This window comes from Octopus sinensis, linkage group LG16, assembly GCF_006345805.1.
Source record: "Octopus sinensis linkage group LG16, ASM634580v1, whole genome shotgun sequence".
Lineage (NCBI taxonomy): Eukaryota > Metazoa > Mollusca > Cephalopoda > Octopoda > Octopodidae > Octopus > Octopus sinensis.
The window spans coordinates 30,177,610-30,195,844 of NC_043012.1; the positions used below are offsets into that span (position 1 = coordinate 30,177,610).

Consider the following 18,235-nt stretch of genomic DNA (forward strand, 5'->3'; position numbering starts at 1 on the left):
TTTTTGGCAAAACTTGATGCAATCTCTCTGCTCAGTGTTTCATGAGCACAAAAATCTGATGAGTTCTTACTACACATTTGTACTCTAGGTGTAACAGCTGCGAACTGGTGTGGCCTACTGGTGCAGAAGTTTTTACACATGCACAGGAAGGGCGGCGTCACCTCCCACCCAAAGGATTTTGCCCATCTTAGCATTAGCTTTGGCAGGTGAAAGTAGTCGGATACTTTTTGAATGCACCTTGTGTGTGTGTGTGTGTGTGTGTGTGTGTGTAAAGACGTAGGCATGGTTGCGTGATTAAGAAGTTTGCTTCCCAACCACGGGTTCAAACCCACTGTATCATTCCTCAGGCAAGTGTCTTCTAATCTAACTCCCGACCAACTAAAGCCTTCTTAATAGATATGGTTGCAAGGAAACTGAAAGAAACCTGTCATTTTCTCTGTGTGTGTGTTTGTGTCTATGTCTCCTAATCTTGGCATCACATGATGGTTGTAAATGAGTGTCACTGTCACACAAGCAATGTCATTCATTTTGAATTTTCTGTATTGACATTTCTGCCCATGAAGAAAATCTTAGCTGTGCTTGAAAAAAGTGCATCCAGCTGTAGAAAGTTTCCCTCAATAAACTCCATCCAGCTCACACAAGCATGGAAAAGTGAATGTTAAATTTTCTATATATATATATATATATATATATATATATAGCAATGAAAATAAGACAAAGAAGGTTCTTTAACACATCTTTAATTATAAGTTACACATGTGTTTGTGAGAGAGAGAGAGAAAATAATCATATTGTAAATTTAAAAGCTGTTTTCCCTGTTGTTATTCATCTTGATCCTTTGTCATCTTGTTCATCCTTCTCAGTGTTCTGTTGTCATGGACACCTGCCAATGTCAGTACCTCACACCCAGTCGCATGTCACCACCTGACATAATGGAAAGTCTGTAATCTTAAGTCTGCTCATTATGAGGTTTTGACTAGGGACGTAACAACAACTCACCTGTTCAGAAACAGGAAAGCTTCCATATGGTTTCCTGACCTGCTAGAAATAGCAGCCAAATGGTCTTGAACTGAAACTCCATTGCCTTAAATAAAGGAAGGATATATTGGGATAATGTGAAAGTTATTTGTAAAGTCTACTGATTCATGACCATGACTAGAATATTCTTCATCATATGTTCTGTTCATTAAGAGCTCCATTGGTGCCAAACACCAACAACTCATTTGTTCTTTAACTTTTTCTATAAGTTAATGTTCCACATGTAATAAATTATACTCAACCTATTTCTCATCAACTTCTGCAGATCTTCCACATTCACTGTTCATGTTTATACATGAAAGAAGAAACCTATTTTAGCCTATAGACTTAAATATCTGCTATCATTTAGATAACTTCTTCACTCTCATGAAATAGATAACAGCTCTCTTCATGTCTTATAAACATACAACCTCTTCCTCAACTCACTTGCATACAGTTTTTCGAGATCATTAGCACTTTATAGATAACTTGACTCAACTCATTCTCTTACACTCACTCACTCACACCATCACCATTACTCTCGACTCAACCTTCTATGGTCTCCTTAGGGAGTTGTTTGTCTTTTGAGACCCTTTTGTTGCCTTTAGAGGTATGGATGCATCTAAAAGTTCACTCCACAATCTTGTGGTTCTAGGATCAGTCTCACTGTGCAAGTGTATGAGTTTATCCAAGTGATATTTGGTAGATGGAAACTGTACAGAAGCCTGTCATACAGACTGTGCAAGTTCTTGAGAATATCAATGCAATCAACTCTGGGCAATTTGCCCAATTAAGGGAATTAATTATTGCAATTATTACTGCATTTGTATATAACCCACAATTTTCAATTTTAGCATTATAATTATATTGCTGTAAGAATATAAATCTTATTGGATAACAGTTAAAACATGAAAATGTGACTCAAATTAGTTTTATTAATATCTATTTGCATCCTGAGAGTTATACTTTATCTTCATTTTCCTCTCAATTGAGGAAATTGTCCGGGAGGGCAGGTGTTCAAGAACTGATTTTAGGCCATAGCCTTTAACCTGTTGGTCACTTTAACACTGTTACCTTGCTCCATGGTACCTTTAACACTGTTACCTTGCTCCATGGCAAGTCTCCAATCTAAAAATAAGCCATATGTTGTGGTTTCTTCTTTTTTCTCCACCAGTTGCAGGGGCCCTGAAAGTTTCAAGGCTGGTAGGCTTCATCCCTTAGGCAAGTGTCTCTGGACTTGTTCCACTCCATCCATACTCTAATCACTCTGCTGTCACTAAACCTTTCCCTCCCATGTCTGGTGCACCATTCATAATTTTCTGAGTTCGTTTGTGACTGCTGATATTATCGAGTCGTTGCTTGTACCGATTAGTATTTTATGAACTGGAATTGGTAGCAGTGTTCTTAAGAGTTGTGTGAAATGTCCAGTAGTGTTGTTGCTAAGATGAGGTGTTAAAGTGTGGATTATAATGATTAACTATACGACCAGTGCTCTATGCTACAGGAAAGCTTAATTGATTTGTGTGCACAGATGTTGGAAAGCCTTGATCAATATGATTTGTGCAGACTTGTGTAATAGAGAGACCGCTGATGAAACAAACCTATTTGCTTGATATTTTTAATCATACTACTCTCATTTTTGTTATGGGGCATGTCATTCTGACACTTAGGGGCTAATGTTCCAGTGACTATGTAAAGACAGAAAATTGGAAGGGTGGGAGAGGAAGAGATAAGACAAGCTGGGTACTTACATGAAATCTAGACATGCACTAGCTGTGTACACAAGTCTTGTATGTCAAGAGCTGCAGTTGTCAGTATGAACCTTGCATATATAAATAATCTGTTTGGTTTGGGATTTATGTAAATTCCTTCTTTACTCAGCACAATTGATTTATAGCTATAAGGACATACATAGGACACTGTTTTTGGAAGGTTTTGGAGCTTTCTTATGAGAGAGAGTGGCTGGAGTGGTGGCAGGGAAACTGTATCCCAGGTTAGAGTCTGGTACAGGTTGTGATGTAACTACTGTATTGTGTTTATAGTGCAGTTTGTGTATTTTTGTTTATTGCAGAACAATTCTCCTAAGTATAATTTCCTTATTGAATGAACCGAACACATATTCCCCAGCCAATGTAGATGCTTCAGTGATGTATCGCAAATGGAGAGACTCAAGAGGACGAGATAAAGAATATGAAAATATTATCAGGTAAAGTCATTTTATTATCAGAATTATTAGCTGGACAAAATGCTTAGCAGCATTTCATCCTTTCAGAACCAGTTGAGCCCTGGGGTTGATGTAATTACTGACCTTGTGCCAAAGTTTGTAACTGTCGTTGTTGTTATTATTTGTGGTGGTGAGTTGGTAGAATTGTTAGTGTGCAGGCAAGATGCTTTGCACCATTTCATCCTTGTGAGACTGGTCCTTTTATTTAAAAGACCAGCCAACAATTCATGTTTATTTTATCAGTTGTATTGTCTCCTTAAAACTTATACCAGTGTTACAAATCATTGTTTGGTCATTTGTCATTTTATATTCTAGGTTCAGTTTGCCCCTGGGTCAGCTTTGCCATTCATCTTTTCTAGGGTTAATAAAATCAGAAGCAAGTCAAGCAATGCGATTCATCAGTTGTAATCCCTACTTCCCAATTTAGGGGTTTGTGCAGTTTCAATTTTCTGAGGTTTGTGTAGCTCTAGAGGGAATGTTTCTGTATGTGACATCTACTTTGCTGTGCAGCAGTGTTTGCTCTTGTATTTCAAGTCATTTCAGTGCGTGCGCGTGTGTGTGTATAGAATATATACTTTGAGATGTTATTATTTTATTGGGAAGTGTTTGTATCAGAAATGTGCTGTGTGACATAAACATATTGGCAGGTGATAGTATTATGAAAGTTGTGATATAGTTTTTGTGATGATTCTGCAGATTATGTAAGTAAATTTGTTCTTTTGGGATGATTGCATAGAACATGAGCCCATGCTGTGGCAGTTGTGCATTAGTATTGGGTGGGGGTATAGAATATGTACTGTGAAAGTTGTGTTATTGGATTGAAAGTGACATGTGTAGGATATGGGCTGTGTCTGGTGGGACTAATTCTTTGGACTCTATAAACCTGTTTCATTCCTAGTTTGGTTCTTAAATTTTTGTTTATGTTCTGCTTTATTGCACCCTAATATTATTAATTATTTTTGGCATCATTTTTATTCTTATTAAGTTTCACCCAAAGTGGAAGGTGCTGTCCCTCCATTGAATCTGTTGAAAGACGAGGGAGAGTCATGAAAATGGTGCTGGGTGAATGGCTTTATTTTTCAGCATTGAACCTGTTGGTTGAAAGTAGGCAGTTGTTCCTGTTTGTTACAGCAAGCGTAGATTGGTGAGGTCCCTTAGTTAGTTTTAGGAGACTGTCCAGCTGTTAGGACATCTCATTGCACTTCTTTGTATACTTTTGGTTTTCAAATCTTTTTGTTTGTGACTGATTCTGCAGACTCCTCCATTGTTTTTTGTATTAAGTCCTTGTAATGTTCTATTTAACTGCTGCCCTTGTGGCGAATATAAATTGTTGTTGTTGGGGTTATTATTGATTGTTAATTCTTCTGTGCACAGGAAACAAGTTCAAGCAACAATAGCCGATGCGGAGAAGGACGGTGTGACAGTGCCGACCACCCTCCAGGAATACTGCGTAAGCGGCCGTCCCAAACAGACTGAGAGCCACACCGACTTAGACTATTACGACGACGACGTCTTTCTTGACGATGACGATGACGACCATGCTGACGGTGATGATGACGATTGTTGTTCAGGGCAGGAAGACTCTTGATAATGGCCTGAAATGTGATAGATATTACTGAGGTGGGGCGAGGGGGGTGAGGGAGGGGGGTGGTTGTTGATTGGAAGTTGGTGGGGGTAATGAGTGTTAGGGGTGAGTGCAGAAAGGGTGAGACAGAGAGAGAGTGGGAGAAATATTGTGAATGTGTGTGTGTGAGAGAGAGAAAGAGAGAGAGAAAGACATATATATATATAGAGTGAGACTGATTGCATGGATGGATGGCTGGATGAATGGTTGGATGGTTGTATAGGAGAGAGTGAATGGGAGGAATGGAGCAGGGGTGAGAAGCAGCAAAATAAGGTGGTGGTGGTGGTGGTGGTGCAGTGAGAATTTTACTCTGAAAGAGTGGTGGGTTCAGGTAAAAAGAAGAGAACAGAGTTTGGGTGGGGAGGGAGGAGGGGGAGAAAAACCAACCCAAACAAAACATATAAAACCAAAAAAAAAACCAAAACAGTACAAAAAACAGCTACAATAACAACAAACACATTTTTTCGTTGATGGGGTGAGTGGGAGGAAGTAAGGTGAAGAAAGGAAAAGATGAGTTGGAGAAAGGGAAAAATAGCAAAAATTGGAAAAAAAAATTTTAAAAATACAAAAAAAATTACATAAAAGTTAAATTTGGAGGAGAATAAAGACACAAAAAACATTTTAATATTTTCTTTCTTTTTTTCTGTTGTTTTGTTGTTCCTTCTGTGTGTGTGTATATTTACACACACACATATACATAAGCATATATAGACAGATACGTATATGTGTATGTTATAAATATAAATTTAAAATGTGTGTGTGTGTGTGTCTTTGTGTTTGTCCCCTATCACTGCTTGACAACCAGTGTTGGTTTGTTTACATCCCCATAATCTTGTGGTTCAGCATAAGAGACTGATAAAATAAGTAACGGTCTTTTAAGAAGTAAATAGTGAGGTCAATTGATTTGACTAAAACTTGTCAAAGTGGTGCACCAGCATGGCCACAGTCCAGTGACTGAAACAAGTAAAAGATTAAGGATAAATTGATTTAACCCTATGACAGCCGAGTCTGTAGGAGGAGCTTACTGTGATAGCTGCCCAATTCTATTTTATCCTCGGTCCTTTAGAGTGTGTTCCTCTACTCTTGTCTTACCATCACACACTTGTCATAAATAAATGCTAAAATTTATACAGCTGGTTTCATTCATTTACAATCTTCCATGAAATCATTTCCCACCATTGTTGCTGATTGTACTTAAAGGACAAGAAACAGGTGAGGTTTGGTGCCAGAAAAGAATTTCAAGGAGAAGGAAAATTTAGCATTACTTCAAAAAGAAAAAAATAGATCAGTAACCAAAGAAAGAATTTAGGGAAGTTTTAAGAAAATAGAAAATAGCCAGCATTGCTTGCTTTATGTAAATTAACGAGCCATTACCAGTGGAGCATCATCACAGGAGATGGCTAAAACAGGTAATTGCTTCATCAATGTTTCGTTTAATAAATTAGTTTGTATTAACAGAAAGAAGAGAAATTTGAATAATTGTGTTTGAAATGGTGAGAATTAAGCCCATATCTCCTGTGTCTAATTTTAAGGGTCTGACTCTGGTTTATCATATCATTACTCGAGAGAGCAATGTTCAAAATGTGACTAGGATCTGTGGCCATTCAAGCGAAAGACTGGGGAATGGATGCATGCAAGAGACTTATTCCAGTTTAGTATTGTCTGCAAATATATGCCTCTCCTTGTTCCATGTGTGTGTGTGTGTCTGTTATCCTCATCATCACCATTATCATTCTGTTGTCTGCTTTCCATGCTGGCATGTGTTGGTTGGGTCATTACAATCCATGTCATCTCCTGTTGGCTGCTGCTATTTCCATAAACTGATGCTCACACTTGTCATTTGGTTTGATTTACTCTAGTTGGATGCTGTTCCTATTGCCAACCACTCAATGATGGAATGACCCGAGTGTGTTTTTGAGCTCCCAACCCAAGACAGGTTGGACAAAGCATCTTCAGAACCCTATGTATTCTCTGCCCTATTTTCCAACTACTTTACAAACTACTATACCATGTATCATCATCATCACCATCATGGTTTTAACACTCATTTTTTACTGCTTGCCATGGGGGGGGGGTCAGACACAGTTTTTTTTTTTGAGGCAAATTTTCTTTGGCATGATGGCCCATCCTGTCTCCAAGCAAGGCAATATCTCCCCATGGCCAGTACATTTGAAACGAACGACATTGCCTGTGTGACAGTGACACTCATTTACAACCATCATGCTATGCCAAAACAAAGACATACAGACAGACTCTGACACACGTCGTCATCATCAGTGAATGTCTATTTTCCAGGATGGCACGAGTTGGACCATGTATACATACACACACACACACACACACTCATTCACCCTATATATTTTCTTCTATCAAATCCATTCACAAGGCTTTGGTTGACCTGGGGCTAAAGTAGAAGACACTTGCTCAATGTGCCATGGGGCTGGACTGAAAACCTCTGGCTGGGAAGCAAGATATTATCTCATATCCTTTTTACATGACAGCATCATGATAAATCCCCTCAATTTTACATTGATAATAGTTTGGTGTTAGAAAGAGCATCCATTAAGAAAAAAAGAAAAGTCATAAGCTTCTCTAGAGAATGATGCTGCTGCATCATTCTGATCCTGCACTCAACAGGTTCAATCTCCAGGATCTCCATTCTAATTTTTCTCTGCCATTTGTACACGTTCAACTTAGCAGCTTGTTCTAGGTTTTCCTCTTGAGTATTTGCCATTTATATTTCCCTTCCAGTAATAGTCTTTGTATTCCTTATTCTCTTGCTCTGTTGCCAAACTATTTCGGTTTCTGATTTTTTAATTGTTGAGAGCAATCATTTCTTTCGTTTCTTTTGCTGGTTGGAACACTTCTTTAGCTTCATGTTTTGTCCAAGATACTCTGCTGCATGAAGCAACCCCGTCCAACCTATCAGAGCTCTAAAAGGTCAACCAATGCCTTGTGAATGAATTTGTTAGATGGAAAATGTGTGGAAGCCCAGCGTATGACGTGTGTTGTGTGTGTGTGTGTAGTATTGGGGTCATTTTGTTCAACAAATTGACTTTCAAGGTGTTGCCCCAGTATGACTGCAGTACAATAATTGAAACAAAAGACAACAGAATCCATAAAATAGAATTCTGTCATAAAAGTCATTAACTTCTAAACACTTGTTGTTTCTAGCTTTGGGGTGGGTACCACGTATCAGTCTTGGGTACTTGCCTATTGCTTTGCAAAAAGATGGAGTAAATACCACAAGGTATTTTTTTCTGCTATTTTATGGATTGTGTTAATTCATTGCTACCAGCTTAGGAATTGTTCCAAATGTATCTTGGACTACATTGTCCAGTATGTTGTTTAGAATGGCAACCTATGATTTGGAGGGAGATTTGGCTGCTGTTTCCATCAGCTTCAGCAGCTACATAGAAGCTACCTCAAAACAAAATAGTAATTTATAGAATCAACTTCTGGTTGTAATTATTTCACTGTCTAATGAGCAAAACTTTCACCCCACCCATCAATAATCAATATAGATGATCAAGCTTTGATTGATAATTCTATTCAATGAAGGATCAAACGCTTTGAGGTCGATCTCAGAGTTGTTAAGAAGCAAAATGCACGTTTTACATCCATTTCTCTGTGCTAGCATGGCTTAGATATGTAGCTGTTACTTAAGTATTGTTTTACAACAGCAGGATGCTCTCCCTGTCACGTAAGCCTTGCCTCCTGTTTATCAAGTGAAGGATATTTTTATCTCCCTGTCTTTAACAGCCCAGACGGTTTGGCTGGCAGAGAATTGCCAACATAATTCAGTTTGTGGCTCCATTTTAGATTCACGTTGGCATAGACTGGATATTTAAGCAGGCATGTGTGCACAACAAACATTAAGCATACATTGAGTATATATTTAACAGAAAGCCAAAATAATAATATAACATTTATCAACATAATGAATCCTTTAGCCACATTAGTGCCAAGGAATAAACAATCTAATTGTGAGACCTCCAAGACTGTGACAGTTAGGGATTTAAATATTGGCTGCAAGTTATGTAGGAAACCTGGACAAACAAGCAAAGCAATTTTCACTGCCTCTGGACTTCCTCATGTACCGAAAACCACCTGAAATCATATCCTCAGGATCATGGCTTCTGTGTGGAAACCCCTGGAATTGTCTCCTCACAGGAGTTTGAGGCTTCAATGAGCCCAAAAGTACATGACATTGGATTTGAGTTGTGTTCTGTTCACTGATGAAACCAGGGCAACTGTTGAGGGACCTGATGGTTGGAGATGAGGGCCATTAATGTTTGCAACATCAACAACAAAGTGGAGGGGTCATGTTGTGGGCTGGTATCATTGGGGACAGGACTTGTTGGCCCAGTCAGGGTACCTGAAGAGGTTCAAGTGACCGCAGTCGCCTACTCCAATCTCCTGAAGGAGGACTTGGCTAGATGACCTACTGCTGTCACTTCTAAGGACTCTCGCATTCATGCATGACAATGTGCCCTCCCACTCTGAGAACCACCCAAACATTTCTACGGTCTTATGGCATACAAGGTGAAAAGTTAATGGTGTGGCTGCTAGCATCTCTGGATCTCAACTGTATCGAAAATCTTTGGTCCATCATTAAACAAGATGTTTATGCCAATAGATGCAAATTTACATCAAAAGATGTCTTATGGGCAACCATTGAAACTGTAAGCAGAGGCAGTCCAACCTGCTTCTATTAAGAAATTGACAGATTCCATGGCTATCTGTTGAAATGGTGCTCATGTAGCTAAATAATTCATTATGTCGATAAATGTTATTATAATATGTTTTTCTGTTAAATATATTCTCAATGTATGCTTAATACATATCATTACCCTTCATTTTCTGAAACAAAAAAAGCAAATTGTGTAGGTGGGCTATTTTCATTCAAAAGCTATTTGTGTGGTTCACCGAAAAACTGAAGAATCTGAAATAAAAAAGAAAGAATGTTACACAGAATAATGAAAACATAACAATGGTGTTGCCATAGTGTGCAAACCAGCTAGAAAAAGTTTTATCAAAATCTATTCATGGAAAACGGAGTCAAGTGCTACATAGGTGAATTGAACTCCAACCTCTGTGGTTGTGAATGAAACGTCTTAGCCACACAGCTAAGCCAACACTTACAAAGTGTTCAACATCTTTGTTTTCTTTTTTCTAAGAAATTCTGCCTAATGAAACGGCTTTCCCGACTCAATCTCTGTAGACCCTCTAATTGGCGCAGGCTCCTGGACTGCACTCCTAAAACCCATGTGTGTGGGTTGGTGCTCATTTTTTTTTTGTTTTTGCTTTTGTTATAGCTTAATTAAAACAGGAAGTGTAGTGCTTTTGACTCTTAAGCAAGAATCCCAGAACTGATCAACGAAAAGGAAGTTGATCTGTTCAAAGCAGAACTTCCCCTGAATGCTGGCAACAGAGGAGGCCCCTAAGGACTCCTGTTTAAATCCTGCTGAGGTCAACTTGACTTGTAGATTTGTAGCATCACTTGGCACCTTGGATGCTGTCTTTAGCAGAATCCACACTTTAGGAAGCATTTGGATCAGGACTTTGGTAATGTATATGTGTCTATATATATATATATATATATATATATATATATATAACCATCCGGTATACATTAAAGTGATGATGAAGTTGGAGTAAAGATTGTCTGCCAACATAACATGGCAGTCCTGGTTTAGGATGAATGTTGCTGTAACTTAGCCCCAGGAGACATCGTTTCCAGTTGGCTATACAACACAATCTGTGTCCTTATATTTTCAAACAAGGGAATCTAGCACCCCCACTCAGCTCAAATCAATATCTGTGTACCATGATTTCCGGGTTATTCTGTGCTGATGAAGGGAAATAACCCGGAAATCGCGATAAACAGATATTATTTTGAGCTGATTGGGGGTGCTAGATTCCCTTGTTCGAAAATATAAGGACACTGATCGTGTCTTATAGCCAGCTGGAGACGATGTCTCCTGGGGTTAAATTACAGGAACATTCGTCCTAAACCAGGACTGCCATGTTGGCAAACAATCTTTACTCCAAAGTACTGTCGCTGAATATCTCTCGTTATGAGATTTAAAAATAGTAATTTTCTAATTGATGATGATGTTATATAAAACAAATATCAGGATTTAAAGTAAAACTCAAATCTTTTGTTTTCATTTATTTCAATCGTGGGTTTCAAAATCAATTTTGTTTTTAATTTTTTATCCTATATTTTAAGTAAAATCCCCTGTTGTTATCATCTCTATCCATTTTACTGCTTGGATTTGTCTTTCTCAGTCAGGTGGTGACCCCTTCTATAAATTTCTACAACATGATATTACTTGTACCTACCTCTGTATATACACATACATACGTGCACACACACACATGTGTGCATGCATGCATGCACACACACATATTGTGTTGGTACATTTGTAGATGACTCAGTTATGATGTGTAAATCTCCAAATTAGCAACCATATTATTGCAGGGCACAGTCTCAATTTACAGAGTTCTGGGTCATACATAGGCTCAGCAGGCTTCCTCTCTCCCACTCTGCTCAATGAGTTATTAAGCTTTCACAAAATGTATTATTTCTTCTGTTCTGTTCTGGGCTTCTATTACAGCATCCATCATATGTTATTTATTCATTCATTTCCATGCACTGCACTCTTTCAAATATACAAAATATATTCACTGCAGAAAACATGTTGCAGCTCTGGCATTTACTGATGGAAGGGCAACATTTTGCGTTGCTGATACTTTGAGAATCACATTTGACAAACTACATGCATAGATCTGTGTGTCTGTGTGTCTCAAGTTCTTCTGGGTCTTTTCGTCTTTTCAGATCAGCCAGAAAGAAATCAATTCCATGAATGGTTTCCCAATGCAGCGTAACAAGTAAGCAAGTATGTGTCTTTTAAAAAAGCTTATCAATGATGCAGGGATGTGGTTGCTATGTGCTTTTATGCGGATGAAGTGACAAACAAATATAATCCTTAGATGAGCGAGGACCACTTGGAGAATTCTTAACAACATAATTAGAGAACAAACTCAGCTCACTGACCAACACACACACACAAAAAAAATAATTTTCAACACTTGATGACAACTTGGAAACCAAGAAGAACAGCCAGGGAATTAATTCTGATACATTTTTTCTCTCTCTCTTCATTTTTTTTTTTGCTCTCATCCCTTTGTGTTCATCTAAAACACCAGAACCGCCTGACTAGCCCTTGTGCTGGTGGCACGTAAAAGCACCCACTACACACTCGGAGTGGTTGGCGTTAGGAAGGGCATCTAGGTGTAGAAACTTTGCCAGATCAGATTGGAACCTGGTGCAGCCTTCTGATTCACCAGTCCTCAGTCAAACCGTCCAACCCATGCTAGCATGGAAAGCGGATGTTAAACGACGAGGACGTTGATGATGAAGATGATGATGATATATCTATATATATATATATATATTTTGACAGAGTCCCCCGATCCCTTATTTGGTAGGCGATGCAGAAACTGGAGATTGATGAATGGTTAATAAGGGCAGTACAGGCCCTTTACAGAGAGGCTGTTAGTAAGGTTAGGATTAGCAATGAGTACAGTGAAGAATTCCGAGTAGAAGTTGGCGCCCACCAAGGCTCAGCCATCAGTCCCCTTCTATTCATCATAGTCCTCCAGGCAATAACAGAGGAATTGAAGATGGGTTGCCCCTGGGAGCTCCTCTATGTTGATGACCTAGCCCTTGTAGCAGAATCACTACCGGAACTAGAGAGGAAATTTTGTGTGTGGAAGCTAGGGTTAGAATCAAAAGGCCTTAGAACCAATGTAGCAAAGACCAAAGTTCTAGTAAGTAGGAAGGCAAACTCACCACACACTCCTTCAGGTAGGTGGCCCTGCTCGATCTGTAGAAAAGGTGTAGGTAGAAACTCCATAAGATGTACCCAGTGTAAGCTATGGACACATAAGAGGTGCAGCAATATCAAAGAAAAATTAACCGGGAAGATAGCTTTCGTGTGCAGCAGATGCACAGGGGCAATAGATACCATTGATACTCAGAAAACAGATTCCATTACACTCCTGGGGGAGAAACTAGAAGTAGTTGATAGCTTCTGCTACCTAGGTGACCAAGTTAGTAGTGGAGGTGGATGCTCAGAGAGTGTCACTACTAGAATACGAATAACCTGGGCAAAGTTTTGAAAGCTCCTACCCCTAATGGCGACAAAGGGTCTCTCGCTCAGAGTGAAAGGTAGATTGTATGATGCATGTGTGTGAACTGCCATGCTTCACGGTATGAAACATGGGCCGTGACTGTGGAGTACATGCGTAGGCTCGAAAGAAATGAAGCTAGCATGATCCGCTGGATGTGTAATGTCAGTGTCCATGCACGACAGAGTGTAACCACCCTGAGAGAAATGTTGGGCATAAGAAGCATTAGATGCAGTGTGCAGGAGAGACATTAAAGTTGGTACGGTCATGTACTAAGGATGGACGAGGAGAGATGTGTGAAGAAGTGCCACTCCCAAACTGTTAAAGGAATCCGGGGTAGAGGTAGACCCAGGAAGACATGGGATGAGGTGGTCAAGCATGACCTTTGTACGTTGAGCCTCACAGAGGCTATGAGGAAAGACCGAGTCCTCTGGAGATATGCTGTGACTTCGAAGACCTGACAAATGAAGTGAGTTCATGGCTAGCAGGATGGCCTGCTGTGCTAACCTTGGATCGTAGAGTGACCCGCTGTTCTTGAGAAGACCTATTGAGCCAAGTACGTTAAAACCAACATCAAATGAAAATTGAATGGAAATGGTAGTTAAGACACCCGTGCCGGTGACAAGTTAAAAGAAAAGCACTGTCCGAATGTGGCCGATGCCAGCGCCACCTGACTGGTGTCCGTGTCGGTGACACGTAAAAGCATCAACTGATTGTGGCTGTCTGCCAGTCCCCACCGGCCTCTGTGCCGGCGGCACGTAAAAAGCACCCACTACACTCACGGAGTGGTTGGCGTTAGGAAGGGCATCCAGCTGTAGAAACACTGCCAGATCAGACTGGAGTCTGGTGCAGCCTCCTGGCTTCCCAGACCCCTGTCAAACCGTCCAACTCATGCTAGCATGGTAAACGGACATTAAACGACGATGATGATATATATATATATATATATATATATATATATATATATATATATATACTAGCAGTATTGCCCGGCTCGTGCATTCTATGCACGCGCGAATTAAGCTAAACTTGGATGAAGTTCAATCAAAATTCAATTATTTTGGTTTTAAAATCAAGCATTTAATGCCCTCTATTTTTGCACTTATGTGTTCCATTTCCTCAATAGGAAGTACGTAGAAACGTTTCATAAATTTTTGTTGATCAAATAATTGCATTGTTGAATTATTCTTTTAGATCAGTATTTCTCAAAGGGGATTTCAGGGGAGAGTTTCAGGGAGTCGCTGGCGATGTATCGTGATGATCAAAAATCCAGCCTGCTAAAATTTGGTTAAAGTGATTCAGACTGCAGACTCAACGCAAAATGGTCACATTTAATTCAAAGCGTTAAAAATGTTATGAAAACAATTGGTATGTGTTCACAAAGTCCAAACGATTAATACGAAAAAACCCTCCAGGCTACATCCCGAAAATTCATTTCTTTGCCGAATTACTACAATGTTTATGGCGATTAATTTTTATATCTTGATTTTTTATTTTTCATGCAATTTACGCATGCTTGCACACGTGGTGAACACAGTTCACGTCAAACAGCTGACTGAGTAAAGTTCACTATTCAATGCATGGGATAAGGCCTAAACAAACACATTATCGATTTTTGCACTTGCGAGATGAATTTCGGAACAGAAATAGCGCAGTTCAATTTTCATTCGCCTAAACTTTAAGTGAGCCATTTTTGGTGGTTCTACGATTTGTTGGCTAGGAGGAGATGTGCCGGGAAGTTAAACAGATAGACACACAGACACACAAGTTGAGTTTTATATATATAGATGCATGTATGTATGTATATACATGGAGAAAGAGAGTAGATAGATGCTTTTATCAGCCGGCTTCAGAGAAAGTGAGCTAACAGAGTGCTAAGTTACTTTGATAGGTTAGGTTTCGGCCATTATTGGCCCAGGCCATGTCTAACTTAATAGCACCACTGGAGAGCAAGGAGTTCTGTTCCACAACCCTCATCGACACATGGTGGCAAGGCACGCGTAGAAAGATGTTTATCTCGTTCATCTGGTTTGTGTCAAAGAAAAAAAAAGAAAGAAACGAAAAGTAGCTTAAGGATTTGTTAAAATATAGTAAAAGAAAAAACAAACCAAAAAAATCTATACATACACACATACATACTTCAGACATACTTTTTATGTTTGTATGTATTTGTGTGTGTATGTGTGTATGATGTATGGGTATGCACGGAGACTCGAGGTGGTCTGTATGTCAGTAACACACGTTTGTTTGTTTGCTTGTATGTGTGTATGTGTGTGTGTGTGTGTGTGTGTGTTCACAAAGACTGGCGATGACATTTGGCAATTTTCAAAAGATTCTTCCGAGTTGGTAGCAAAGCAGCCAAACGAGAGCAGAATGTTTCTAATTGAAGCTGAGCGACACACAGACACACTTGCCCTGCATCACTGTGCACCCTACTTGTCTTAATCTACGATGAAAAAAATCGCTAAGTCTTCCTAAATTGTGTCAGAATTTCCTGATAAATTAAATAAAAGTAAATGTGACCTTGACCTTTTTTCACTCAAGGGTAGATAACTGCTGCTGATCAATTTTGACAAATGACCTTGAAACATGAATATGACCTTAGCTTTTCTCGTAACTACACACCCTCGGCAATCTGTTCCGCTATAAAATAAAACCCGGAAGTTGTTGAAGTAAACCAAAAAGAAAAAGGGACATTGTTATTGTTTTGGCAAAACTGATAGAACGCTGGACGAAATGCCAGCTTTTTATGTTTTGGTTTCAAATCCGACCTAAGTCCACTTTGCTTTTCATCAGCGACGGTTTTCTTTTCTTTTTCTCTTTTTACGAATAACTGCGGGATAAATAACGAAACGAAACCATACTTGGGAAATACAAAATTAGACTTGGGTATCCCGATTAAACAAAACGAACGAATAAATATTTAAAAATCAGCTTTTTTTTTTAAAGCTTAAATTATTTTTTTAAAAGTTATTAAGCTAGCAACGAAAAATACAATATATATATATATATATATACATCCATCCATCTATCTATCTATCTATCTGCACACAAGTGTGTGTGTATACATACATTATATATTATTTTACTTGTTTCAGTCATTTGACTGTGGCCATGCTGGAGCACCGCCTTTATCAAACAAATCGATCCCAGGGCTTATTCTTTGTAAGCCTAGTACTTATTCTATCGGCCTCTATTAACGAATCGCTAGGTTACAGGGACGTAAACGCACCAGCATCGGTTGTCAAAGGATTGTGGGGGGACAAACACAGACACACACATATATATATACGACAGGCTTCTTTCAGTTTCTGTGTGCCAAATCCACTCACAAGACTTTGGTCGGTCCGAAGTTATAGCAGAAGATACTTGCCTAAGGTGCCATGAAGTGGGACTGAACCCGGAACTATGTGGTTGGGAAGCAAGCTTCCTACTACACAGCCAGCCTGCGCCTATTATATATATATATATATATATATATCATATAAACAAAATGAGCTAAGGGAAATAACCAATGATATGTATTTGAGCAACGTAAACATATAGAGGTATAGCAAATACCATACAACATATATTATAACAATCTCTGCTTCGAGAGGATATGTCATAATTACCAAATGGCAATTAAAACTAACTCCATAGGGGAAGGAGAGATAATCGCAAGAATCACGTGTTCTCCAAAACCGAGATAAAGGACAGGCTTATTTGCTGGCGAAGGCTTTTGAGCTGGAAACACGTGAGAACAGCTGAGCTCGTATATCCAGACAATAAGATTTAGGGACCAGCTAAAGCACCTTGGTGGATTCGAAACCAAATCTACATCTTTATTGTCAAGTTTCGGTCTTTTGTTTTCTCCTCTCAGCACTTAGAGATTAATGAGGATGAGTTGTCGTCTGAGACCTTCTCCAGTCATGGAAGGGTTAGAAAGATAATTCTGGGTAAAATCTTTTGGATCTTTTCCTTTTGAACGGCAGTTTTCAACACAATAACTAGTTAACTAAACACTTTTAAACTTCGTATACTGGTAGAATGTGTCAAAATAAAACATTTTTTTCTCTTGGGTTTCTTGAGAAAATTGTAATTTGTAAGTTTAACGTAGTTTAATTTTTCGAATTTTAACCAATCGATTGCCTCTATTGAGCTAAACTCATTTGCTGCGTTTAAAACTGAGACAACATCCTGTCACTAACCCTCACTAACCCTCACCCTGCTGAAAACTGCCGGCCGAAAGGAAAAGATCCAATCTTTTGTTTTAGGTTGACCTGCTTTGATTGCCAGACTTTCTAAACACCGAACCGAAGATTCAGTCACTCTCTTTGGTCATTGAAATGGATAGTGACTTTTGAGACACCCTATATGTGAGTTTGTGTGTGTGTGTATGTGTCTGTGTGTGTATATATACACACACACATATACGTATCTTCACCCCACCCCCACCACACACATACTTTAAGGGATGTTGGTTATAGCTGGTCAGGGAGTGACCGTTGGTTTCGCACCTATGTAGTTCTAAGTGGCATAGATGACTCTCTGACCAACAATCTGTTAAATATTTCCGCTCTAAACTCTTTCAGGGTGTTCTTCTTTTCGGACTTAAGAACTACTGACCGATTCTATGGATACATGTCCAAATGTAACAACTTTTGAAGAGAAGGCTGCTATTTTCTTATCTCGTCGGGGTCACCAAATGTAACTAGTTATGGTACGGTCAAATTGTGTAAACTCTGTGAGACAGTGAAATAATCAACGTAGAAACGAAAATGATTGTTTACAGTTTTTCTTCACACGTAGAGTCAATATGTGAGGCTGTGGTAGAAGTTAGCCATTTCGGAGTTCAACAGAAATGAAGTTCAAACGCCCATCAGTGTGGGTCTGTTAGGAAAAGCTGATTGCTAGAAAGTGAAACGCATACAACGTGTGGGAGCAAACATATACTGACCGTGATGTTCTTTCAAAGTTCCTGTTTATACCTAAGGGAAAAACTGGATGTATGTTTGAGAACAAAGGGATATCTATGTCTTTTGTAACCTTCAAATGATCCAAGAATTCTAACTCAAACAAAGGAACCAAGATAAGTTTGACAGGTGCCCTCATAAATTTCCGAGAGTACACCAGATACTTGCATCACAACCATATGTGCGCGACATGGTGATCTCATATCAAGATAAACA

General features: G+C 39.1%; 1 protein-coding gene across 1 annotated transcript in view; it reads left to right on the plus strand.

Annotated features, from left to right (window-relative positions):
* Positions 1–5,428, plus strand: part of LOC115220438 (ubiquitin-conjugating enzyme E2 R2) — a 98,092-nt gene extending 92,664 nt beyond the window's left edge. The window contains exons 4-5 of the mRNA XM_029790566.2: positions 3,089–3,223; positions 4,616–5,428. Coding sequence (XP_029646426.1) covers positions 3,089–3,223; positions 4,616–4,829 — 349 coding nt within the window. The 3' untranslated portion in view covers positions 4,830–5,428. The remainder of the gene's footprint in view (positions 1–3,088; positions 3,224–4,615) is intronic.
* The last annotated feature ends 12,807 nt before the right edge of the window (positions 5,429–18,235 follow it).